Source organism: Trematosphaeria pertusa (assembly GCF_010094035.1).
Source record: "Trematosphaeria pertusa strain CBS 122368 unplaced genomic scaffold BU26scaffold_18, whole genome shotgun sequence".
Classification (NCBI taxonomy): domain Eukaryota; kingdom Fungi; phylum Ascomycota; class Dothideomycetes; order Pleosporales; family Trematosphaeriaceae; genus Trematosphaeria; species Trematosphaeria pertusa.
This window is the reverse complement of record NW_022987229.1, coordinates 301,914-326,681: the sequence shown is the minus strand read 5'-3', so window position 1 is coordinate 326,681 and position 24,768 is coordinate 301,914. Positions and strand designations below refer to the sequence as shown.

At 52.9% G+C, this 24,768-nt stretch overlaps 9 protein-coding genes across 9 annotated transcripts; 3 read left to right on the top strand and 6 right to left on the bottom strand.

Annotated features, from left to right (window-relative positions):
- Positions 1-685: 685 nt before the first annotated feature.
- BU26DRAFT_523938 (uncharacterized protein) lies at positions 686-2,009 on the bottom strand. Its single transcript, XM_033830170.1, has one exon. It carries the CDS (start codon positions 1,583-1,585, stop codon positions 863-865), a length of 723 nt encoding a protein of 240 aa, XP_033677958.1. The 5' UTR covers positions 1,586-2,009; the 3' UTR covers positions 686-862.
- Positions 2,010-2,142: 133 nt separating this feature from the next.
- BU26DRAFT_493756 (putative pheromone processing carboxypeptidase) lies at positions 2,143-3,754 on the bottom strand. Its single transcript, XM_033826159.1, has 2 exons — positions 3,657-3,754; positions 2,143-3,605 (listed from the first exon to the last, which is right to left on the bottom strand). The coding sequence occupies exon 2, from the start codon at positions 3,577-3,579 to the stop codon at positions 2,203-2,205; it is 1,377 nt and encodes a 458-aa protein (XP_033677957.1). The 5' UTR covers positions 3,580-3,605; positions 3,657-3,754; the 3' UTR covers positions 2,143-2,202.
- Positions 3,755-5,634: 1,880 nt separating this feature from the next.
- BU26DRAFT_437795 (uncharacterized protein) lies at positions 5,635-6,503 on the top strand (the record flags this gene model as incomplete). The annotated part of the gene is made up of 3 exons (XM_033824260.1): positions 5,635-5,785; positions 5,840-6,206; positions 6,242-6,503. 3 exons carry the CDS (start codon positions 5,635-5,637, stop codon positions 6,501-6,503), a joined length of 780 nt encoding a protein of 259 aa, XP_033677956.1.
- Positions 6,504-6,542: 39 nt separating this feature from the next.
- On the bottom strand, positions 6,543-7,763 carry BU26DRAFT_523935 (eIF-3 RNA-binding subunit). Its single transcript, XM_033830169.1, has 3 exons — positions 7,695-7,763; positions 6,871-7,643; positions 6,543-6,819 (listed from the first exon to the last, which is right to left on the bottom strand). The coding sequence occupies exons 1-3, from the start codon at positions 7,709-7,711 to the stop codon at positions 6,767-6,769; spliced, it is 843 nt and encodes a 280-aa protein (XP_033677955.1). The 5' UTR covers positions 7,712-7,763; the 3' UTR covers positions 6,543-6,766.
- A 668-nt stretch (positions 7,764-8,431) lies between these two features.
- On the top strand, positions 8,432-9,658 carry BU26DRAFT_122429 (NAD(P)-binding protein). Its single transcript, XM_033819541.1, has one exon. The coding sequence runs from the start codon at positions 8,605-8,607 to the stop codon at positions 9,502-9,504; it is 900 nt and encodes a 299-aa protein (XP_033677954.1). The 5' UTR covers positions 8,432-8,604; the 3' UTR covers positions 9,505-9,658.
- A 615-nt stretch (positions 9,659-10,273) lies between these two features.
- BU26DRAFT_466440 (uncharacterized protein) lies at positions 10,274-15,419 on the top strand. Its single transcript, XM_033825227.1, has 9 exons — positions 10,274-10,641; positions 10,699-11,496; positions 11,549-11,621; positions 11,669-11,933; positions 11,983-12,095; positions 12,146-12,653; positions 13,717-13,802; positions 13,891-14,855; positions 14,909-15,419. Exons 1-9 carry the CDS (start codon positions 10,423-10,425, stop codon positions 15,284-15,286), a joined length of 3,405 nt encoding a protein of 1,134 aa, XP_033677953.1. The 5' UTR covers positions 10,274-10,422; the 3' UTR covers positions 15,287-15,419.
- A 74-nt stretch (positions 15,420-15,493) lies between these two features.
- BU26DRAFT_581936 (uncharacterized protein) lies at positions 15,494-17,767 on the bottom strand (the record flags this gene model as incomplete). The annotated part of the gene is made up of 7 exons (XM_033834513.1): positions 15,494-16,314; positions 16,422-16,596; positions 16,628-16,658; positions 16,720-16,755; positions 16,944-17,109; positions 17,224-17,392; positions 17,660-17,767. 7 exons carry the CDS (start codon positions 17,765-17,767, stop codon positions 15,698-15,700), a joined length of 1,302 nt encoding a protein of 433 aa, XP_033677952.1. The 3' UTR covers positions 15,494-15,697.
- A 2,128-nt stretch (positions 17,768-19,895) lies between these two features.
- Positions 19,896-21,576, bottom strand: BU26DRAFT_438040 (mandelate racemase/muconate lactonizing protein-like protein; the record flags this gene model as incomplete). The annotated part of the gene is made up of 4 exons (XM_033824270.1): positions 19,896-20,395; positions 20,458-21,154; positions 21,374-21,478; positions 21,532-21,576. 4 exons carry the CDS (start codon positions 21,574-21,576, stop codon positions 19,896-19,898), a joined length of 1,347 nt encoding a protein of 448 aa, XP_033677951.1.
- A 408-nt stretch (positions 21,577-21,984) lies between these two features.
- Positions 21,985-24,752, bottom strand: BU26DRAFT_466438 (uncharacterized protein). Its single transcript, XM_033825226.1, has 4 exons — positions 24,677-24,752; positions 24,557-24,625; positions 22,416-24,484; positions 21,985-22,357 (listed from the first exon to the last, which is right to left on the bottom strand). Exons 1-4 carry the CDS (start codon positions 24,690-24,692, stop codon positions 22,268-22,270), a joined length of 2,244 nt encoding a protein of 747 aa, XP_033677950.1. The 5' UTR covers positions 24,693-24,752; the 3' UTR covers positions 21,985-22,267.
- Between the last annotated feature and the right edge of the window lie 16 nt (positions 24,753-24,768).

The window sequence follows — 24,768 nt, the reverse complement described above, 5'->3', positions numbered from 1 at the left end:
CTCTTCACGCTACCACGAACCTCGTCGGCCGTACTGCTGCGCACTCCGCAGTCCAACGCTATGTGCATTCGTACAATGCACAGTATTCCGTCTCTTACGCTCCTGTCTCGCATGCTCGTTTTTACTTCCCAAAGTTGCCGGAAGAACGACCCATCGCATATACGCAACACTGAACTCCGTGAGGCGCAGTTGCGATTCCTCAGTTGCGAATGCATCTTGGTCCCACTCCCCTTCCTGGACCACTTCTGTTCCGCGAGAAAGTTTCTCTAAAGCTTTCCGCCGGAGGTTATCGGCGTACACATGGGCCGCTCTCCACCAGGCGTAGCTACGCGCCGATACGCCCTGATGTGTCCAATTCGTTACGCGGACGAGAAAATGGCCCCTGCTCGCCCGCTTCCGGAGTATCCAAAGCCACAAGCTGAAACGAACGGTAGGACTGCCGCCGTCACTGCTACACTGAGCATCCGGCGCACTTAAGAGTGCGAGTCGCGGCATCGTGGGTAGATCCTGTTGAAAGATGGCGACCAAGTCATGAAGTTCAGGCAGAATCAGGGGCATCCATGTGTGGCAGTTGTCCCAGAACTCCTTAGCGCGAAAAGGCTCCGACTTGTTATTTGTATATAAAGGGTCCGGCAACTAGTGTAGGGAAAGGCGTAGAATAGAGGGATTTGACGGAAGGAGGAAAGGCGATCATTGCTGGATAATGAAGTAGGGACTGACTATAACTACGAAGTATCCGTGAAAGCATGCGGTGTATTTATGACACGTACAAACATTGACATAAAGGGCTAAGCAACCCTTTTTCTCCAGTTGTGCTTGCTTTAGGCTGAAAGAAGACTCGAGGAGCATGACACCTTTACCATCATACCACATCAACAACCCTTTCCATAGCCATCCCATACCTCCTCTCCCAGAGCCACCACAACTCATCACTACTCCTCGTATCCTCCGGAATCAACTCCTCATCCCCATTCGCCACAAATGCTTCTTTCAACGTAATCATGCCCGCCTCCTGAAATCCTAACGCTTTGTACATAACCATCAAGAACGTCTTTGCTGGGTTGAAAAACAATCTTATCCGAGCTCTTGCTTTTTCATCAGTCCTTGTTTGTTGTGCTGCGAAGTCCACGCACGCGTGGACTAGTGTCTTTGCCAAACCCTGGCCTCGGTGCGCTGAGGAGGTGTATAGGTTGCAGAGATGCCAGCGTGTTTCGCGGTCTGGATCTTCTGGAATGGGCTGTCCTGATGCTGGGATATGGTACGTCGAATATGGTAGCGGGCCTCTTATAGTTGCCATGCCCACCCAATCACCCAGTATCAGAGCGCGTTCATCATCGGTGGCGGCCGCGCTCTCTGGGGCCACGACACATATGAAGACATTCGAAGGTGGCGCGAGACGCCTCTGCCATATCTCGATGGAATGCAGTATTTCATCTGCATGCTTCACAGCAAAGCCCCCAGGCTCTGCCTCGAGGGCTGCAAGCTTGGTATCGCGGAATTTGGCTACGAGATCGACGAGACGAGGCGAATCGGGTGGGATGCGAACGATGCGGTACTGGGAGGTCGTCGACGCGGCGGAAGCCATTAACCATTGCAACTCATGGAAAGATAACCTGAGACAGTAAGTGTGCTACGTGAAGGAGATATAGAATAAGTAGAGCTATGAATTGGCGAGTGTGCGATCAAGCTTGCGACATGAGGCCACTAGCGGTGATCCTTCGATTTGTGACTCATGGGAAAGTCCACTCGGGGAAAGTCATTACACGGGCGTCTATCATTGATCACCTTCCTCTTGCAGGCAAAGTTTCCCAATGAAAGGATCGGAGATATCAAGGGTGGGTGTGAGGTGCGAGGTGGACAGCTCTCGCGCGATGAACGCATTCCGAGCTCCGAGCTGCCTCCCATCACGCAAGAACCTAGCCAGGTCTTTCTAGATTTTAGGAGTCAGAGTGGCTCGCAATATTGACCGATCAAAGAATCTGAAAAAGCTGGTGGAGCGTTGTGAGTGGGGAGGGTTGATTCGGAGATTTCTTACGTTCGTCCGAGCAAACATTAGCTTGGATGGTCACGTGCACTCTGGATTTCTGGGGCTTGGTCGAACCGTACTGAAAATTTCGTAATGCGGGTCGCCCTTTAGTTTGCGGATAGCGGATGCGTATTGCCGATGAGCTAGGCTTAACAAATCTCAAGCCCATACAGAGACTAGAGGCTATCAATTCTCCCAAGTACCCACTGCAAGTGGCGAAAAGCCGATCGAGCCTGGAACTGTGGTTGCATGTGGCCGCTCAAATATGTCTCCGCCCACATAAGCCCTCTCTCATGATGCTGCATTCCCATAATACCTTGCGGATCCTCCGTCCCGTTATCAAACCCAGAGCTAACAAAAACATTCTGATAGAGCAAGTCTGGGAGTGTAATATCAATGGTGGTGTTTGGCACAGACTGGAAGCCCAGCATGCCGTTCCAAGTCATATTTTGGATCGCCATCAGAGTGCCGTTGGTGATGATTTCGTAGTCAAGGTCGCCATTGGCGACGAGGACGCGGTTCGTATGTTCGATGACTTTCGGGAGGACGGATTGGATGGGATCGGGGGAGAGGTCGCCTTCGTCTTGGGGTCCGCCTTCGCCAATGAATACGGAACCCTTGCATTCGAGCCACTCTACATCCATAGGCGCATGCATCGCTGCCTTTACGTCGCTTCTATTGAAGTACACCGGCAGTCCGGGGTACGAGTATTGGAGATCCGTGGGATAGCCAAGAGGATCCGAGAGCAGCGGACATTGTAATCCAATCTCATAGACGTTGAAGCAGGGGTTTGGGTGGAATGCCTCCATGTACCCCATGCCCCAGACGTCACAATCCTCGTCGCTGCTGGAGTTGAAGTACTTGTGGGGCTGGGTGCCGTTTGGAGGAAACGCGATGTACTGCTCCCTGAACGCCGCATAGCCGCATGACTCGTCTAGGCTTGCGAGCTTCTTTATGAAGGTCTGGTTGTACCCCATAACGCTGTTGTGCTCTTGAATAAAGGGATAAGCGACGGCTTGTTGTTGCTCCCAGACATACTCTCCAATGCACGGATCGTACATCAGCGCCCCAGTAACGTTCAAGTGGTCCTCGTCGCATCGGTCAATCATCTCGGCGGAGATATAGGGCACGTAGCGACCTGCATAACTTTCACCGGTGACAAAGATCTTGAACTTTGAGATGCCGAAGATCTTCTCGAAGTTGAGGAAGAAGTCGACAAAGTCCTTCGCAATGTCCTCTTCGCTTGTCGCCTTGACTTCGCCGATTGAAAAGCCGGTACCCACGGGCTGTTCGACCCACAGAACGTTCGTAAGATTGACCCACGAGTATGGGTTGATGTGTGGTGCATACTCGCCCCATGACCATTGGAAGAGACCATTCTCCTGGAGGAAACCTTCCAAGGAGCTGCAACCTGGTCCTCCATTCAGCCAGATGGTGATCTCATCGACGGGCTCTCCGACGGTTGGTTGGAAGATGAAGAACAGAGCTCGCGACGCATTGCTCATGTCAATTGGGATGAGACCCGAGTAGAACTCGCCAAGATCGAAAGGCATGTCCGGAAGCGAATCCACATAGTACGCTGCCAATGATCAGTAAGCGTCTGCATCGCAGTTGGTGTCGATAGACTCACGCGCTGTGGATTCGCTGTAGAATCTGAATGAGTCGGTCTTGTTTGTGTTATCGTCCCGTCCCAGTACCTGTGGGGCTCTCTTGAGCTTCAGCGAGAATCCTTTGCGCTGACTGACTTCGGATAGCCTGCCTGCGAAGGCGACTTGCACCACGCAGGTGGCGAGAATCAAAGACAAAGGTCCTAACTTCATTTTCGAATATGTAGAACTCTAATTGCACTACACGAATAGAGGAAAGAGGACGATTGACCAGCAAGGAATGAGCAGCAGCAGCTCATCCATCTTTTACCTGCTCCAATACGAAAATGTTCGCGCCAGAGCTCTCATGGCGGCTTTCGTATGACGACAAGCTCATCCGTCACGACCAGGTCAGCGGAAGCCTAACCCTCGTGGATACGCAGGCACCGCGCCAATTGATCAATCGGCTAATAATATGGACCTCTTATCGCTGTGGGGAGAGCGCATTAAAGATGTTGGCGGTGCGTCAGATATCGGATCGAGGTAGACTCGCAGGAATGGTGCAAGCTCGTGCAAGGCGCCATGACATGTAAGGAAGGTCGCAATGTGCGGGGTGACATGGGTGGATGATCAAGAGGAAACGTGGAGCTTAGGAAGCTTATGGAGCTTGGGCCTGGTCCTGATAACGGGACCGAAAGAATAGTGTAAAGCAAATGAGGGTTTCATGCGATTGGGGATTTGGAAAGGATGGTGGTGATGAGTGAAGTCAGGTCGATTGATACCTCGGGACCACGTTCACACGAATGCGGCACTAGTCCCGTTAGGGACGGCCGAGAGAAGCTTGATTCGCAATGACCTTTCGTTCACTCCTTGGCTGAAAAGCTTGCACCCACCTAATGTCAAGGATCAAAAATGCCCCAGATTCTGACATCGGCCGTAATATACTCGAGTAGGAATCTGCATAAGACTAACGGGGCTGACGTCGACGTGCTCCTGTGAAAAGAAGCTAGCAACGTAAGCAAACAAACATCCGACCTTCTGTACCACCTGCGATGCGATCTTCAACATATGGATGGAGGGCGCCAGGGTCTAGGCAGGCGTATAAGGGCCTCAGGGTCCAGGTACGAGGTGAGCTGCGCGTCTTGTGTTAGGAAGGCGTGATGAGCCCAGGAACAAACAGCAAGTGAGATGCTCGTGCTGGGCGGGGAAGGCTTGGATGACTTCAAGGAGGTAACAACAAATCCATACTTAACATGTTCATCCCTCTGTGGCCTTCCACGTATCTCACTCACCGCTTATCCCTCTTCTTCATCACGCGTCACTTTACCGCTTACTCTCTCCTCCCTAACCATTGCTACCCCCCATATACAGTCAGTCTCTCTCCCATCCGCCCCCTCGTGCATCTCACCTCAACAGCACCCGCCACAGTGTTCCCATTCTGCGGTCCACCTTGCGGCGGCTACTTGGTCCCCTCCTCGTATATGTCCCGAGCGCCCAATACTGGTCCCTCACGCGCATCAACACCGGGGCTCGAGCGACGATATACCCGTACCGCCTCCGTACGCACACCTCCTCCCATCGAGAAACCTCGAATCCCGCGCCGCCACGAAAGCTTGATTGAACTTGCCCGCCAGCCCCGAGAACCAGGCCCTTGGGACGACTACTCCAAGGAAGACATCCTCACCCAGATCCTGAGAGAAGAGCGCGCTACTCGCGAGTACCGCAAGTACCTCAAACAGCAAAAGCAGAAGCAGAAGGAGAAGAAGAGGAACGAAGAGGAGAAGTACAAAGCGTGGAAAGAGCACCAGCAGCGCAGAAAGAAGGCGGCACGCAGGAAGCAGCAGGAGCAGAAGAAAGCAACCAAAGAGGAGCAGGAGCAGAAGAAAGCGGCCAAAGAGAAGAAGCGAACCAGCGAAGTAGCGGAGCCTCCATTGAGCTCCGGGAACAACACTCCGACTTCTCCCACCCCTCCTGACTCTGCTTACGCGGAAGGAACTTACGACCTAGCTTCGGCAGAGCAAAATGATCGAGACGTTCAAGGACATGAAGCACGGGAAGAGTGCGTACGAGGGGAAGGGCATGGGGCTCGAGCGGACAGCCCACCAGATCCTGCATCACATGGAGGAAAAGGACTGCGAGGACTCTTTGGAAAGCACAAGGGCAAGAGTACTAGGTGATCCACCTAAACCACCTTGATTGTGCTCCATGACTGATGCCTGCTGCGCAGCGAACGCCCGAGCGATCTACGGTCCGAATCGCTGCCTCGACATAATAAGCTTCGCCCCGACTTCCTCCCGCAAAATTGGCGCCGCAATCGTGGAGCATAATCCGGGCGGCAGATCATACATCCACTGCTCCTCTGCCAAAGAAGATACACGTCTCGCCGCCTGCGAGCACCTCCTTGTCATCACCGAAGACATCCTGCAACGGCTGATTGACACAGAGGGTATCACAAGCAGTGGGTGGCTACCCGCCACAGCGCAAGCGCAGCATGCCGCTACGTACAGTGTGAATGGAAGTGTGGCGGGCAGCGTGCAGCCGAGTATCGCTGGGAGCGTGCCGGCGAGTCGAAGGAGTAGTGTGCAGCCGCCCGAGTGAGTACATTATTCGCCATTGGCGTTCCATATAGAGGATGCGGAGTGCTGACTTATCACGACAGGCATAACCACGACATACACTCAGTTCACAGCCACAGTAGCATGCCCGCATTGCCTTACCCCGGTCTTATGCGCAACAATAGCGACATGATATACCACTCCTCTCCACAACCGACACAGCTCATTCCGCGAACCAACAGCGACGTAATCCAACAACCGAAGCCCGTGCCCGTCGGGCAATTCCAGGGTCACCGTCACGGCCGCGTTCAGTGGAATTTGGGATCTGAAGGTTAGAAAGGAGAATTTCTAGAGGATTGGCGTTGTTAGAAAGATGGAACCTTGGGTAGTTGGTTGCTTCTCTTGAACCCTTGAACTCCTGTCGTTTCCCTAAGGAATGCATTGATTTCCATTATGAATGCAGATGCTTTTCTCTATTGAGAACAGGTCTACCTGTTGGCCAAACCATTCTGCCATGTCCTTTAACGCCATGCAACCACGAATGCCGAATAACCACCGTGACTAAATTGTAGGTATAGTACTTACTTCTGTAGCAACCACTAGTTGGGCTTCTTTGCAAACTCGACGCGCAAGATGAGATGACCGAAACCGTCTGAAAATACTGTCAGTAACGCGCAAAGCCAACGGTGGAGATTGCACTCACATCCATCCATCTTCTCACACGCTCTTGCCGCATCTGTCCGATCTGCGTAGCTAACAAAGGCGAAACCTTTCGCCCTCCCTGTTTCGCGGTCCTTTGCCAAGAAGACACGAGTAACGTGCCCGTACCGCGAGAACATGTCGCGTAGGTCCTGTTCCTCGGCGAATTCGGAGACATTCGTGACACGGAGAGTCGCAGAGTCGTCCCTGTCGAATTTGCCGCCCATTTTTTCACCAGCGCCGCCCCGGCCTCGCAGGTGCGGAGGCACGTAGCTGCCGGAGCCAGCACCAGCAGCTCCCACCTGTGGCGCATCGTCGGGCATATCAGCGGGTGTTGCCTCTCCTTCGGGTGCCATGGTATCCTTGAACGGACATTTCGTCGTGAAGTGGTCTCCGCTGCAGATTCTGCACTTAATCTTGGCCTCCTTCAGGCTGGCCTTTTTCTTCTCGGTCTCGTTCTTGTCTTCGGTGCTCGCTTTCCAGTTCGAGACTGGCCTGAATACGATATTCTCTGCGACGCTGGTGGTGTCGGTCTGTGGACCCGGGGGCTTCCCCTTGTCGCTGCCGAACTTCTCCCAGTGCTTGCGCTCCGCGACGCGTGGGTTGACGATCTGCTTGATGACCGTCTTCTTGATCCGGCGGGTGGTCTTCACCTTCTTGCCATCTTCGCGGATAGAGTAAGTGATTATCGTTTCGGTCCCGTCTTTGTTCTTGATGATTTGCTGCTGCGGGAGCTGGAGGGAGTCTTCGTCCTCTTCTTCCGCCCAGTCGGTTCGTCTGGGTATTGTCAGCGAGGCGAGCTATTGAGAGGCAGAGCCAGATACTCACCCTGCTACTCGAGACATGTTGGTTACGTCTGTATGTAGTGCTGAGATAGTCTGTTGCCAGTGGGTAACGAGGGTTGTGCCGCGAGAGCCGTCCTGTTGGTGATGACTGAAAGTGGCGGGCGTGGGGCAATTTTGTGCAGGGTGGGCGGAACTCTTGGCGCGCTAACCGCAGTGGTGCTAGCCGTGCTTTGTCATACGAGCTTTCTCACCACATTCTTTGCTCATTCACCTCCAGCTTCTATCCTTCCACAATGTTGTATTGTCCCTTAGATTTGTTTTAGACGTTTCACACGAGAGCAAGACTTATAGTAATCTAATAAACATGTGAGATTGAAGAACACGTCCTGCCTTGACCGCATTCAATCACGCCTCCTTCCTTCACCTTGTTAATCATCTATGTCTCCCTTCACCTTGTTTCTCGTCTAATTCTTGCCACCATATCGTGTGCTAGCTCATACGTGCGGGCAAACAGTTCCTCCGGGCATCCAGATAACCCTGACCGGAGAATAGGTTCAACGACATCTCCGTTACACTTGCTCGGTTGTTCAGAATGCGCGTCCTGCATTCAAGACATAATAGGCTCATGCTTACCTCGGCCGGGCTTGACCGGGATGGAAGTTATCCCGGCGAACATGATCTGCTGGACTGCCAGATATCCAGGCTGTTTTGGCTAGGGCACTGAAGCTGTACAGCTTTCGTCCGCCGATATAGAGAGACAAGGGAGCGGTGGGCATATGAGAAGAACACAACCCTTTTTCAGGCTATAAGAAGGGTGGGTATTCACATGAGATCCTCTATACTAGTTCATCGATCCTCTCCTACATCCTCGAACGCTCCCTTTGCCCCGTTCCATTGTCGTTGATAAAATATTCGTCAATCTTAAGCTCACAATTCCCCTTTCCGTCCCCGAAATGACAAGAGCAATACTGGTCATCGGTGCCACAGGGAAGCAAGGTGGTAGCGTGATTAGAACGCTACAAGAGACTGATTTCAAGATCGTGGCCTTGACACGAGACACCGCGTCGCCCTCCGCTCAAAAGCTCTCCAACTCGTCACGGAACGTCAAGCTACTCCAAGGCGACCTAAGCAACGCGCCTGCTATCTTCGAGGGCGCCAAAAGAGTCGCCAAGAATACCGTCTGGGGGGTATATGGCATGCACCCTGCTGGTGCAGGCAAATCTGTTGAGAAGAAGCAAGGAAACGCGCTGATTGACGCTGCAATCACCGCCGACGTACGATTCTTCGTCTACAGCTCGATCGACCGCGGGGGCGAAAGATCTTCCTCCAATCCTACGTCCATTCGGAACTGGGCCTCCAAATACCACATCGAGAAGCACCTCGAACAGGTGGCCGCAGGTACAGGAATGAGGTTCTGCGTACTCCGACCGACAGGCTTCATGGAGGAACTTACGCCTGACTTCGGGGGCAAGGCTATGGCAAAGATGTGGGACGTTGCCCTTAAGGACAAGTCGCTTCAGCTTGTTGCTACGAAAGATATTGGTTGGTTTGCTGCTCAAGCGTTCAAGCACCCGGATGAGTTCGCTGGACGGTACATCTCATTGGCCGGAGATGAACTCACGTTCCGCCAGGCAAACGAGATCTTCAAGGCGAAGTTTGGAAAGGACATGCCGGGCACATTTGGGCTCGTGGCCCGAGGCTTATTGCACGCGATGAAGGACATCGGGGCTATATTCAAATGGTTCAAAGACGAGGGAAATGCGGTGGACATCGAGGAATTGGGGAGGATGAATCCCGAACTGATGGATTTTGGTGCGTGGCTGGAGAGAGAGAGAGCTTTTCGATCTAAATAGTGGTTCGCGACTGGCGGGATGTCTCTGGAGAAGTGGGGAGGACGTGGGATGTTGGTCAATTTTACAACCACCGAATCTGGCGGCTAACGATGGAAGCCTCCCGTAAATCGCAACGCAATTGCAGTAGCTAATTGGGTAATTTCTTGAAAACTTCTTTTCGCTTTCTTGCAATGGACACACCACATGCACCCAGCCTGAAAGGCTTCGTTGGCAAATGCTACTCACCACCACATCAACGTTTATAACAACGAGCGACATCAAAAGCTTCATCATGGGGAGCGCCATCTTGTTCTCCCGGACTTTCAACGGAGAGTTGATAATGGTTAAGGCTAAGGGAAGGCTTCTTCTTGATGTATAGACTTATCGTTTGTATGCAACATAGCATACTCAACTGCAGTGCGTATCTGCATTTGCTCTTGCGATAGTCGTCTAAGGGAGGGAGCTGCTTCATATTCTTACATGCTGTGGGGTGAATGTCGCTAGTAATTTGGGACGCATGACGCATTTCCGGTTTGGGACCCACGATAACCGTACCTTGGGTCGAATCTTTCCACGCGAGATATCAAAGTAAGGATGGTTATGAACATGTACAGCAGAAGATGAACAATGGAGTGATCTTCAGTTAGAAGGTTCAACGACGATCATCGCTGTCTCGGGTTTGAGTGTCAACGGTGAACGAGGCTGGAGCGTGACGCGCGGACCACCTGCACCGCCGCAAATGGCAGGGGCCGTCTTATGAGCGCATAGGGCTTATTCGACTGAGAATCTCCCGAGTCTCTTCAGCTACGAATATGCTTCTCCTTTTGGCCTTGTAGTCTTCTTTTTGAGTGACATTCCAGCATGCAAAACTCCCGGTAGTACGAACCGTCACACACGATCGAACCTAGCGACGACGCGTCTCTTCCGCAGCTCTCCGCAATGGCCTCCTCGTCCTCGCCGAACGAGCCTAACGGGCACCCCGTCGGCGAACACCATGTCGAGCTTGAGGATATGGGCGACAAGAAGCCCAGTCTGCCTATCGAGGAGGATATAATGCAGCTGGCGCGATTAGGCGAAATAGCTGCGATACAGAAGTTGTTCGACAGCGGGAAGTTCGATGCGACTTATAAGGACGAGCAGGGCATAACGCCGCTTCATGTGCGATTACCCGGTCCAACTCTGTTTATATGGGACGTGGACTGATAACGGAGATAGTGGGCTGCGATTAACAATCACTACGCTCTATGCCATTTCCTGATACAGAACGGCGCGAGTGTAAACGCGAAGGGTGGAGACGCCGTCGCTACACCTGTCCTCTGGGCCGCGAAACGATGCCATTACTACGTCGTCAATCTGCTCCTCGAGCACGGCGCCGACCCTCTTCTCACCGACGACCAAGGCTTCAATCTCTTGCACTCGGCGACTCTCGACGGGAACGTGTACCAGCTCGTCTTACTCCTACACCAGGATATACCGGTCGACATACCAGATTCGCAGTCGCATACGGCGCTGATGTGGGCAGCATACAAAGGCTATCCGTCATGCGTGGACCTGTTTCTAAGATGGGGAGCTAATGTGTATGCGACGGATGACCAGGGTTTCACAGCCTTGCACTGGGCGCTTGTGAAGGGATCGCAGGGCTCCATACAGAAGCTGCTCGAGTATGGAGCGGATCGATTCGCGAAGAACAATGACGGGAAGACACCATCCGTAACCGCGGAAGAGATGAATACGGTGCGGCAGTGGCATGCAGCGCTCTCAGCAGCAGGCTACAACAAGGACGGTTCACCAAAGCAGTTCCCAGTCCCGGGGATCAAGGATACGCGGTGGTTTATATCGCGTTTTCTCTTCTTCTGGCCGTTCCTTATCATTTTCCAAGCGATCTATTTAGTCAGCCACTACCCGGTGTATATTGGGCTACCGTTGGCCGCGGTGACATCGTATGCGATGCAGTGGGCGGCGCAGAAACTTGCGTCGTTTGGTCCTGCGAACATGAGGAATGTACATCATACCGTGAGTATCTCTTTTGAATTATGTGTAGCCACTTATTGATCGATGTCCACAGCCTTTCTTGGCCGGCATATTCGCTGGCACTCTGTTTTGGGTGGGTGTCCGTTGGATCACGACCGTTCTCCCTTGTAAGCCCATTACTACTCTCTTGAAGACTACAACTGACCGGTTGTAGGGACATTACGAACCTGCTTCTTTCTCAATATAGTATTCGGAGTATTTTACGGATTCACGACATATTTCTACTTCTTCACGATGGCATCCGATCCGGGCTTTGTGCCCAAGTCAGCGAGCAGGAGCGCCTCGAAGGCAGTCATTGATGAGCTGATGGAGGCGAAGTTGTTTGATGAGAACCACTTTTGCGTCAATTGTATGGTGCGGAAACCGTTGCGGAGTAAGCATTGTAAGAGGTGTGAGCGCTGTGTCGCGAAGTCAGATCAGTAAGTATTCAGTAAAGAAGGTGTGTCAGGCTTGAGCTAACGCCCGTAGTCACTGCCCTTGGGTGAATAATTGCGTTGCGAACAACAATCACCGACACTTTGTGTTCTATGTCCTTTTCATGGAGCTTGGTGTATTGGTATGGGTTCGCTTGGTGCTTGCCTGTACGTTGTTTCCGTCCGCTTTACAGGAGCTTAGAAGCTAACAGATCCAGACCTTGAGAACATAGACGGACCGAAAGACGTTCAATGCAACGTCCTCTCCGACGACCTATGCAAGATTCTACACAAAGATCCATATACCATTGTCCTCTCAATATGGACAGCCTTCCAACTCACTTGGGTCACCATGCTCCTCTGCGTTCAGCTTCTCCAAGTCGCGCGAAATCTCACAACCTACGAAAGCATGCGAGGCCACCTTCACGCCGCTACCCCTGCCGACGCCCTCACCGCGTTCGTCACCACGGGCGATACGTCACAAGAAGTCTCGGGCAGTGCACCCACGACCGGCTTTGGTTCTGGGCAGGACACGGGCGATGGTGCTCCCCCTCGACGTCCCAAGCACTCCATCTGGGATCAATGGAAGCGTCTCCTTGGTCTCGACACATTTGTTGCTACGGCACTGCAGGGTTCACAAGCGGGCCAGACGAGAAGAGGTGGGAATCCGTGGTCGAGAGGTATGATAACGAACTGCAAAGATTTCTGGTGTGATGGGGCACCGGTGTTTGGAAAGAAGGAGGGCGGATATGCGAGGTTGGGTGGAGAGAGGGTAGATTATACGAGGTTGTATGAGGTGCCTCGAATGAGGTACCAGAGGAGCGGCGAGAGCGGAGGTGGGGGCAGGTATGAGGCGGTGAGTAGTGGAGAAGAGGAGGTTTGATGGCCTGGATGTTGGATGAGGTTGGATACTGGGTTTGTAGTGATACTAATTGAGCAGGACATCTCAATCAGCATGCGTGTTTTTCTTTTCTGACTCGCCCCAGGCTGCTCATGTGGCAGCTCACCGAAGATAGTGATGCACATTGGTGTGTCAAAATGATGTTGAATGTTTCCTGGCGTGGCTTTCCAGGGCTTTCTCGCACCCCTAGATTTCGCGCTAGATTGAAAGTGACTAGCTTCCTTGAACCTTCCTAAAAGGGCAGTTCTTGGGATTTCCGTCGAAGACTGCACAATAGGTTCACCGCCGCCTTCACCGCACAACTTCACTCACCGTTCCAAGTTCCTGGCTGGAGTAAAAATACATGCCCACGTGCCGCCACGCCGCATTCGGCAAAGTCCGGAACGTGCGCCGATGACCGAGGCCAAACCCGCGAATCGCCCTGGCTTGCTGCTAGCGGGCCGCATTTCTCTCTCCGTTCGCCGTTGCCGCCATCGCGAACTCAAACCTCTTTTCTCTCATGCTTCTGCTGCATGTGATACCCCAACTGCGCGCTATGATATAAGCATTTTTGCTGCCTATTCTTTATGCATATCCGACCGAAGATTGAGTTCGCGACACGTCCGCCATGACATCATCCGAGGCCCTGCGAGGGCTACGCACGTTGATCGGAAGTACCACACGGAGTCGCACACTGCGCAACAGGCTACTGTTGTATGGGGGTGCGCGAAGGGCCATATGTGCGGATTGTTTGAGGACACTGAGGCAGCACAGAAGCGGTTGGGAGCATGCGCTGGGAGCGAAGGCGGGATTTAGCGCTGTACCGGCTAGTTTGAGGGTTAGAGCTGGTGCCCTCAGGGGCCAAGCGCAGCAGGCGCAAGCGGGTTTGGTGGAGAGGGCCGAGGAGAGGATTGCGAAGGGGTTGAAGACGCCGATGAAAGAGTATGATGAGAGGGTTGACATGGGGAGGTTGCGGGACGATGAGCATCAGAGAGGTATGGGCCGCCTTCAGACTTCTATCCAAAATCTTTGGTTGCGCTTCCACTGTGTGCTTCAGGAACAGCTACTAACCGTTCTGTTTAGGGATCATTCAAGACCTCGAAGACCTCCACCTAATGCTCTCGCGCTACAAACCACCGCCCGTCCGACAACCGCTCGTAAACTCCCTTAGACCAAAGAAATCATTCTTGTCGCTCTTCTCCTCCTCTGGTCCCACGCGTCTTCCGATCTCCCAGATCCCAGACCATGTACCTAAAGGCCTATACATGTACGGCGACGTAGGTTCCGGCAAAACCATGCTCATGGACCTCTTCTACGATACCCTACCGAACAATATCGAGAAGAAGACTCGCATACATTTCCACGCATTCATGCAGGATGTACACAAGAATCTGCACAGGATGAAGATGAGCCACGGGAACGATGTTGATGCTATTCCATACGTGGCGGCAGGCATTGCGGAGGACAGCAATGTGCTGTGCTTCGACGAGTTCCAGTGTACGGATGTGGCTGATGCTATGATTTTGAGGCGGCTGGTTGAGAATTTAATGGCACATGGGACGGTTATTGTTACGACGTCGAATAGACATCCGGACGATCTGTACAAGAACGGCATACAACGCGAGAGTTTCGTTCCGGCGATTAATTTACTGAAGTCGCGGCTCCGCGTCTTGAACCTCGATTCGCAGACCGACTATCGAAAGATCCCTCGTCCACCTTCGGGAGTCTACCACCACCCGCTCAATGAAGGCGCGAGAACCCATGCGGAGCGCTGGTTCCGCTTCCTCGGCGACTTCGAAAATGACCCCCCACATCGCGCATTCCATACCGTCTGGGGAAGAGAAATCGAGGTACCGAAAGCGAGCGGAAGTTGCGCGTGGTTTACCTTCGACGAGATCATTGGACGAGCAACCGGAGCGGCGGACTATTTGGAACTGATGCGGAATTACAATGCTTTTATCGTGACCGACGTGCCTGGGATGAATCATAGGAGTAGAGACCTGGCGCGGAGATTCATTACGTTTATCGACGCTATTTACGAGTCAAGAGTAAGTTGCCTCCTTATGCACCTTGGAAATTGAGCCAAGGCTAACAAACCCAGGCCAAACTTGTGATGACCACGGCCGTGCCAATAACCTCCCTCTTCCTCTCCTCCAACGAACTCCAAGAAGCCATGCACAGCGCCTCTAAGTCTGGCGATCTTCCCGCCGCCGCAACCGCCGACGACCACGCCGACGTCTCGGACGTGATGCGCCATCTCATGGACGACCTCGGCATGAACATGTCGATGCTCAAGAATAGTACTTTGTTTACGGGGGATGAGGAGCGGTTTGCGTTTGCACGGGCGTTGAGTAGGCTAAGCGAGATGGGGAGCAGGGAGTGGGTCGAACGCGGCATGGGGTTGGATGAACGCGGTGGGCGGCAAGAGATGGAGGGATGGCAGAGGGTGAGGAGCAGATGGAGGGAGGATAGCATGTAATAGGAATGGGTAGACTGGATACCTGTGTTTGGCATATAAAGCGGGATTAGATACTGCTGTGCATTTGTGCGGAGGTGTACAAAGATATAGAAGGATTAGCGTGTTTGTGGCATTGAATGATAGTATTTTTTCTGCATTCAGCTCCTTGGTCTCGGGGATACTTCACACTGTAGTGCTGATATGAGAACAGAAAACTCCCGCAGATGACTGCGAACTTGGTATTTCCTCCGTCGTCTGAAGTGCCCTTTGGTCGTCGAGTTCGCCGACCGGAACCGTTGCGCGGCGTACATAAACTCTTTTCTCGCCCTCCATTTCTTCTTCCTCACAATCCACTACGGTCGCCACATAGGCTCTAAAACTCGTGGAGCTAGTAGATATGACTCCTCTTCTCTTGAGTTCTGGGATCCAGAACTAAAATTTAGGCTCGAGACCTCCGATGTGCCGGAAAGCTCGCGCTGTTACGAGTCTAGAGACCAAAAGAACACCGCCGAAAGCTATATGGTAGAGTTTCTGCATCTGTCTCGGGAACGAAAAATCTTGCTGGCCTATTGAGTTCAAATGGTATTCGGAGCTTTGTCGGCGCTGAGGAATGGTTAGGATATGGGGGGATTCCTCATGTGGAGGCTCAGCGGGTGCATGTCTCAGCTCTCCTTCGCTGCTTCCCGCGATCCGGCGATGGCAATAAAGAGACAAAGCACGGCCTCCATGCTGTGCGCCCCTGGTTTCGCGGCTTGGAAATGAGAACAAAAAGGAGACAAGGAGGGAATGATGTCTGGGAGAGACTTCGCCCGTCTGAGTGCGAGAGGTGTCAAAAACGATATGGGACCCGAACATGGGAGAATGGGGAGTGCGCTGAGAGGGAGGTCCCATCAGATGCCTACTCCCTTTTCCGTCTGTACGGGATCTCTGGGACCAGAAGCATAGGACAGCCACAATGTGTCCCGTAATCTGCCTGCCTAGCGTCCCGGGCCAGAAACAAACAAAATACACAGGATCCGCAAAGATTCCTGCTTCGCGCTCCTCGAAATCTAAGAGAGATGAGCCGGCCTTGGGAATATAAACCTCGTCACCACCGCCGTTCCTTCTTCATTCACACATCCCCGCGACGCGCGCCGTCGTCTAAAACGGTGCGTACGTTCCACGCATGCTCTCTGGAATTCTTTGCGCGCCGAATCCCAGGTCCAAGATATGTCGGGTTCCAGGTTTGTCTGCTGGGTCGTGCTTCCCGCGCCGAAGGAAAAGCTTTGAAAACGAACGGGCCCATGGGTGAACTTGTCCATGAGTGCCCCAAGCTGGGTCTGCTTCTTCGTCTGCAAATGACAGAAGAAAGGGCGAATATACCAAGAAAATGGTGCCCGGGACGGCCCGTAGTCTGTCAGGAACATATGGACAGGAAATGGTGATGTGCGGAAGAGATGGATAAACGTACCTACCTTCTACTCATGCTTCCGGACACTATGCGCTCAGAGCTGAAATCATAATTTTACTACGCGATGTGCTCTCCTCTTCCGGGCTCTGCGCTGTTAGCCAAAACCGCGCAGCGAGCAACAGATGTTCTGGGACTCCTTCTCCGGTCCTACCTAGAGAGGGAGACGGAAACCAAACCTAGGCGCGGTTTTGCTCATGTGTCTCTAGTGCCTATCCTGTTTCTGCTTACCAAATGTCCACTCTTTCAATCAAATGATTCCCGAAATTGCTTGTCTCCTGAGCTCTAAAGCCAAACAAAGATACAACATCCAATTCCGTGTCCAGCAGTTGAGCTTCCTCTGCTCTTCCATCTATCCTCATATGTTCCCCAAGCGAGGGTATTCTGGCTTGGAAATCTGACAGACAGATTCGTCGAACGGCTCTGGTCCTATAATGAGGTTGCTAGAACGAAATGTCCATACTTTCTAGCGATGTTCCGTGTGCTCCTGCAGTGGGCTGAATGTACGCACATGGGAGGAGTGCAACCTCCACTGGGACAAGGAATGTGGCTCTCACCGGCAGCGCACGCGAGAACAAAGAGTCATTACTATCGGCCCAGGTTGGCCTGGATTCCTCGTTGTTGATCCCTCGAGTTTTAAGTCCTTTAGTCGAGACTCTCGCGGAATACAAATACCTGCCCTTCGTCCGTTCTTCAAGTTTTCCATTCCTTCAGAGGTTCCAAGCATCGAGGTCCAAAAGGTCGGGTTTCGTTGCTCTATGGGGCGCTTTCTTGCGCTCCTGCCTTCCGAAATATAAATGGTTGGCGGGACCGCACATGCTGCCGCTCTTCTTTCTGGCGTAACTTCATCCCAGAGCGGCATCCACGCAGTTCTCGGATCCCGACTCCTGCCTAGCCAAATAAGAGCTTAAGGTGACGGATGTCTCTTCCTCTTCCCCGAGACTTACCTTTCCTCCGAACAAGGACTGCGGCATCAAATCAAAAGCGGCGCTAACGGATGGAACTTTACACTTCTCTGGATGTGTAGACCAGAATTCCAGATATGATGTCGCCATGGTTGGGGTCCTTCCTGCCAGGACCAATGACCGCAGGTCAGGGAGAAAGAAACAAACATGTGCAGATATCTTGAACCTACTTTGCGCGCTCGCCCTCGTATCCCTGGGAACGAAAATGGCTGCGCACAGAATGCATGACGGACTGTCTTTCTGCTCTGCATGAGCGTCCCGAGCGATATGTGCTATTAGCCCAGCTTCCGAACATAGGTCGCTACTGTTCCATGGTCCACTCCGCGCGTCTCCATGGAAAGGTCAGAAATCGGGTTCGACATTTATGGACTGCTCTTCTGTTCCTTTTCGAAAAAGGGATTCGAAAACTAGTTCAGCTCTCCCGGAACTAAAAGATCCAAATGTCAGCTTTACGGGACTTGCCCTCCCCACAGCATATACCAAAATCGCATTTGGTAGCTGAAAATATCTGAGCTCTTCCCACTCCTCGGCATCGATCTTCTTCCACCACTTAGGGCTCCAAAATAGACACGGGAACCAACATATGCCCGGTGGCTCCACCAAAAACAAGACACGAGATTACCATGTCGCGTCCGGGCTTCTTTTCCTCTGAAGTTCCTCTCACATGACGTGCATATCCCCTCTCCTTTCCTGGATGCAACAACTCGAGCGCGGGATGATCATGTCCAGATTTTCCCTCTCCATTCAACCTGGAAGCTGCAAATCTCTCTCCTCCCCCCGTAATCGAAAAGTGTCTGCTGTCACTCCTATGTGCGCCTGGAAGCAAATCAATCGGAGAAGAAATATAGATATGCCGCGTCCTTGGTCGCTTCTCGTCTCTCACCACTAAACGAAGTACCATACTCGCAATATGTGCTTCCTTCACTCAGTCCCCCGGATAACCACGGATCGTACTAAAGAGTGAGGCCTGTAGCACACGGCTGGAACTAAAAGCGCTCTAGCCCATCGTCATGTTCTTCCCGGATCCTCCCAGATCCTCCCACAATAAGATGGCGCCGGGACTAAGAGAACATTTGTTCATTCCAATGCCCTCTTCCTCGAAAACTCCCAACAACTACTTCTAATGTCTGCTTGCTCTGTGGGAGGTAAAAATGGTAGCATGACTCGAATGTCTTGTGTAGGTCTAAAGACGACATCGAACGCCTCCATGAACCGGCCTCCTAACTTTGAGTCGGAAATGAACCCCCAATAGTTTGCAGGCTGTTCTGGAAAGCATTCTCTCATGCATCTATGCGGAATGGAGCTTCCTATTTGCGAAGAATAACGGATTCGAAGTCGATACCGCCTAAGAGCTGCACTGAATCCATATGCGCTCCGACAAACCTGCTTGGAAGTTGTCTACATGCTCTCTGGGCCCTTTTCTTATTCCATCAACCCTTGGGCCGGAATATGCTCACCCTATGGTCCCTCCAATGCAATGAACAAGATGTCATCTGGTCTTGAGGGCAAAAGCGAGGTTCTATTCTACCATGTTCTGCATTGGATTCAGAGTCGTACTTGCTCTTACTATGGGCTGGCCTTTTTCTTGTGCTCTTCCCCTCGTACCGCACAATGCCCATCCATCCAGCTATGCGTTCGTCTAAAACTAGCAGCTCTTCGTAGCATGTCGCTGAGAATTCTTCTCCGGAAGACAGGGGACGAGGAGACAGAAACGAGATCAGGTAGAAACCAATGTTTGCCGGCACGGTGGAGGCCGAAAATATCTTTCGCGTTCGTACATATCTCGAGGAGACTCTGAAGAATTACTCTGCTTCCGCGTAGGCCTGCCTGTCTCTGTCCCGGACCGTAATCCCTTCTGGAGGAGAATTATGCTCCTCTCCAAAACTAACTGTCGCCCGTGGAAAGCATGTTGGGGAGGGTTCGGATGGAGAAACCAAAACAGTTCTGGAAAAGACGAATGGAGCGAGGAAAGACAGGCGCACGTTTCCATGACTGGTCCACAAAAAGACCTAAAATGTGGGGGCATCGACTGCGCGTGAGTGGTAACGAGCGGACGGTGAATGATGACGATGATCAGCATGGCCTTGGAGCGTTGAAACCCCTTTAGAAAAAGTGGCATGCTTGAGAAAATTAGCTTACGCACGATGTCTTTCTATCCCTTACCCCTTTTCCGAAACCTATACTCTTAAGCCTTGTCATCCTCTCCATCCTCTCCCCTTTAAATCTTCTCCCCCTCCAAAATCGGTCTCGCCTCCTCACTCCTCCACCAACTCACCCCTTCCTGTCCGGGATACCCAAACCTCTCCATACTCTCCGGCTTCATCTCCACACTATACCCCGGCTCCATCGGCGTAACATAATACCCATCCTTAATCTCGCTCGGATGGAAGAAATGCTCATGCAAATGATCTACATACTCGAGCACACTCTTCTTGCCGCTGACGACGACGTAGTCGATGGTGGACAAATGCTGCGTGTACTCGGGCAGGCCGACGCCGCCGCTGTGCGGAACGATGGGAATGCCGAACTTGGCGGCCATGAGCAGCACGGCGATGACTTCGTTTACGCCACCGAGACGACAGGCGTCGATTTGGCACACATCGATTGCGCCGGCCGCGAGGAATTGCTTGAACATGACGCGGTTTTGGCACATTTCGCCTGTGGCGACGCCGATGCCGTAGGGCTTGAGGGCTTCGCGGATTTGCTTGTGCCCAAGTACTGCATTCTGTCAGCCTCGTCCCTCTCCTTCCTCTCTGGCTAGCTCAGGGGTGTAAACTTACCGTCATCAGGGCTAGTCGGCTCTTCAATGAACCACGGCTTAAACTCCGCAAGCTGCTTCATATACTCAATCGCCTCGGGCACGCTCCACACCTGGTTCGCATCTACCATAAGCACATTTCCCTTATCAAACCCGATGATCTCCCTCGCAATGCTCAACCTCTCCTTATCCTGCTCGATATCGCTTCCCACCTTGAGTTTGAAGTGTCGGTAGCCTTTTGCCAGCGTTTCGCGAAGCAGACCGCGCATCTTATCCTGCCCGTACCCCAGCCAACCCGCAGACGTCGTATACGCCGGCACCGCCTTCGAATCCAGCGCCTCCTGTAACCTCTCCTTCTTGCCCTTCTCCGCCTTGGTCAGGATCTCCAGCGCCTCTTCCGGCGTGATAGCATCCGTAATATACCTAAAATCAATCAGGTCGACGATCTGCTGAGGCGTCATGTCCGCGACGATGCGCCACACCGGTTTCTTCAGCGTTTTGGCCCAAAGATCCCAGATGGCATTGACGACGGCACCCAAAGCCAGGTGAATGACGCCCTTTTCGGGGCCGATCCAGCGGAGTTGCGAGTCGTTGACGAGATAGCGCCATGTCTTACCCCAGTTTGCGACGAGGGAGTCAAGTGAGCGGCCTTTTATGCGGTCCGCGAGGTGGGTGATGGCGGTGCAGACTATTTCGTTGCCGCGACCAATGGTGAAGGTCTGGTGGGGCGTTAGAAAAGGTAGTTAGAAAAGAGACTGACCGGATGGGAAGGGGGAAGTGGAAATAGAATATACACGTGACTGGAAGAGAACCTTGCAATGGGAAACAGGAAAGAAATGTGCAAATGAAGCAAAGAATGCCCACGATGCAAGCTCTAGGAACTGGCTAAAATGGAGGAAGAAGCGTTATTGGAGAACATTCAATGAAAACGGACGTACCATTCCATGGCCCTTGTGCTCCGAGTCCGTATGCAGAATGCAATACGCCGCGGAGTAGTCACCAGCTGCATTCATAGCATCGGACCCAGTCTTGTCGAGGGATGTCTATGTCACCATCAGTACTCCCGCATCGAATTTGCCATCAAACCCTCACATACCGGGAATCGAACATCCCTCGTCTCAGCACCAGTAATTGTGACCATCTTGCGGCTTCAATGTTGTCGAGGTGGAGGGTAATGGCAAGCGAACATGGACGTTTGCGGTAAGGTGTATTAGGAGAATATTAGGAGGCAGGAAGGATCTTCAAACAATTGAGAGTGCAGCAATACAGCAGTTCTAGAATCTATATACTTGCACAATCTTCTGACGCACGCTGAAGCTGCATTTAGCTATATGCATGATAGGTGGAGAAATGCGGACCGATAAAAGTCCTTCCGCAGTTGCGTCGAAAGCTCGGCATTTCGCGAGCCGATTTGCGGAGAATTCTACGCCACGTGACAAATTAGTCTCCTCACTGCATGTCACGACCCAGACCTTGCTCAGATCCTGAAAGCTTCGTTGTCGCGGCAAAGCTTAGCTCACATCATTGCTGCCTTTGGTCTACCTACCTCCACGGAAAACTAAGTGCTCGCCCGGTGTTAGCGACACAGAGGAGATGAACAGACCTGATACCATGATGCTCGATCCCTTCCTCAAGGAGCCTCTATAGTACAACCTGAAGATCCGAAGATCCTAGGACTCATCAATAACTTTTTTGAGAAGATCCTCTCACACACTCACCCCCGTTTAATCAACATCGGATGTCGTTCGTATAAGGCGGAGACCGGAGAAACCCTAAGAGACCGTGAACCCGCATCCAGCTTTTTGATCCTGCCGCAATGGAACACTCAGCACTTATTTGATGCCCCTCTTCTCCGACTCGCTGTAGTAGATGACCATGCGCCAGAGCCTCTTCACTAGGGATTCGGCCTCATCGTCAAGTGCCTGGACTTATTGTTAGCCACATGTCTCACAGACGTAAAGAGAGCAACCGACAACTTACCATTTCTAGATTCTCCACCAGTTCCTGCGGACCGCCGCGTTTCCTCAGGTGCTCAACAACAGCCTCCACTAGCAGATCTTCCTGCAATCCAAGAACATCCAGCACCTTATTCGCGGCCCAATCCTTGATCTCTTTATCGATGTGCTTGTCAAGCAGGTGATCCCACGAGACGGGCCATTTCCACAAACCCTCCTTGTCGCCGGGGATATCTCGTGCGAGCTGCCGTTGCGCCTCCTCGATTTCTTCTTGGGTGAGGTTGGCGCGGATAGTAGTATCGAAATTAATCGGGATAAGCGTTCGCTTCTTCGCGCCAGGCTGCTCGGTGATATCCTCGTCTTCGAGCAGGTTTTCGACGTCTGCAGCTGTACGGCGAGGGGCAGCGGTCTGTTCGAGCTTCTTCGCGGCTGCGCCGAGAGAGATCTTGAAGTGCTGGGGTTCGCGAGGCGTTTGCGCCCGAAGAAGCTCTTCGGCCTGCTGGTCGAGGAATGCATTGGCCTGGTCGCGAGCGTAATCTTTCTGTTTCTGCTTGGCGGCCATTTCACGCTGTTCTTGCTCGCGATCGACGCGGTCTTCCCTCTCTTCTCTCTCGCGTACCTTTTGGCGTTCCCGCATGTACTCTCCGTGGTCGCGGTAGTACAGGTGACGTTTCTGTGAGGCTTCGGCATCGTCATCGAATGTCTTGAGCTGAGCTGCCTGTGCTTCACGGGCGGCTTGCTGATCAACTTCCTTGTGCTTCATGCGATCGTGGGTTCGTTCAAGCGAGGAGACGCTCCTGCTTTCGTGCTTTAGCCATCGAGCGAGCTGTTTCTTATACACCTCATCCAGTTCGGCATCTTGCTTCTTCTTGCGGCGTCGCTCAATTTCTGAGTCGCTCGCGGAGTCGTCATCATCTTCGCGTTTGATGTACATTCCACCATTGATAGATCCCCCGTTCACGAAATTGACGCCCCCTTGATAGTCTCGAGGAAACTGTGAGCTCTTGGGTCCGCTAGGTGCACCTTGAATGCCTCTGTCAGCCCTAGGTCCAAGAGGAACTCCATTGGCACCACCGGGCCCAGTGGGGGCCGAAGGGGGCGGCGATACGCGCCTACCCTCACGGCGACGCTGCTCAGCTTCAATCTCCTCTTCTCTCCGCAGGCGTTCCTGGTCCCGCCGGTTCGATCGGTCTCGGAAAGCAGCAATCTCGGCTGCGACAATCTCGCGCATATCAGCCGGAATATCGGCGAGCTCGTCTTCGCCAGCAGTAATATCGATATTAACAATTGCGATATCGGGGCCGTCCTGCATTGGCGCATCTCGCATCATAGCGTCTCCCACGTAATCCATCTGCGGCATATTCAGGGGGTTGAACAGTTGCGAAAGGACCTGTGCTAGAGACTCCTTTGCCGCGTCTATGCGGAACTGGACGGTATTCTCGTCCTCGTTCTTCGTCCACTCCTCGGCGTACTTGACTGAGGCGTCATCAACCATGACCTGCAACTTGGTCGTCTCCACCTCTTCATCTCCGTCCTTGTGGACTTGTCCGGGCTTCTGCCGCTTGGTAGGAACTCGGACATCCTGAAAGATCTCAGCCGCAGTCCGCAGGCTTTGCGCGTCGCCGTACTCGGCAAAGCCGAACGTCTGGGGCCTGTCGTTCGCATCCTTGGCCCTGATCCACCTCTTCAATTCCCCGGCCGTCGCCAGAATGCGCTCCATCCCATCGTCGCCCCCAACCCCTTCGGGTATGTTTCCTACGAAGATAGTGCGAGCGATTTCTTCGCGCGTTGGAGGGTGTATAGGGCCTTTCTGCTCCTCCCTTCTAGCCCCAGAATCTGGACCATCCATTCCAAGCCCTCGACGGGAAGGCGTGGCTGGAGTATCTCGGCGCCCTGTGAGGCTGTCTGCCGCGCCGCGCTGCGTTGTTCCCAAGCGAATTACGGGGGCACTGAAATTGATGTTCGGCATGCCAGCTGGAGGCTGCCAGTTCGATGGCAGAGGGCGTGCGCCACCGAGCTGCGGAGGTGCATTACCTTGGACACCAGGCGGAGCTACACCGGGAGGGATTGGGGTGCCGCTCCCAGGCGGAGGACCTGCGACAATTTGTTAATATGTGCAAACATCTGGCAGTCGCCATTGCCATATAGAGACAGAAAAACACTCACCCATTCCGGGTGGCGGCGCCATGCCAGGCGGAGCCCCAGTGTAGCCCGGCGGGCGGTTGTATCCTGGAGCTACAAACATTGGATTAGCTACATCGAGGTCGCCCTGCGTGCTGGACTCACCACCGTAATTGTACATCTTGGGATGCTGGGTACGCAGATGCTGAAGAGGCGCAGTGTCAGTTCGCAGTTCGTGTCGCGTTGTGTCGGTGGCA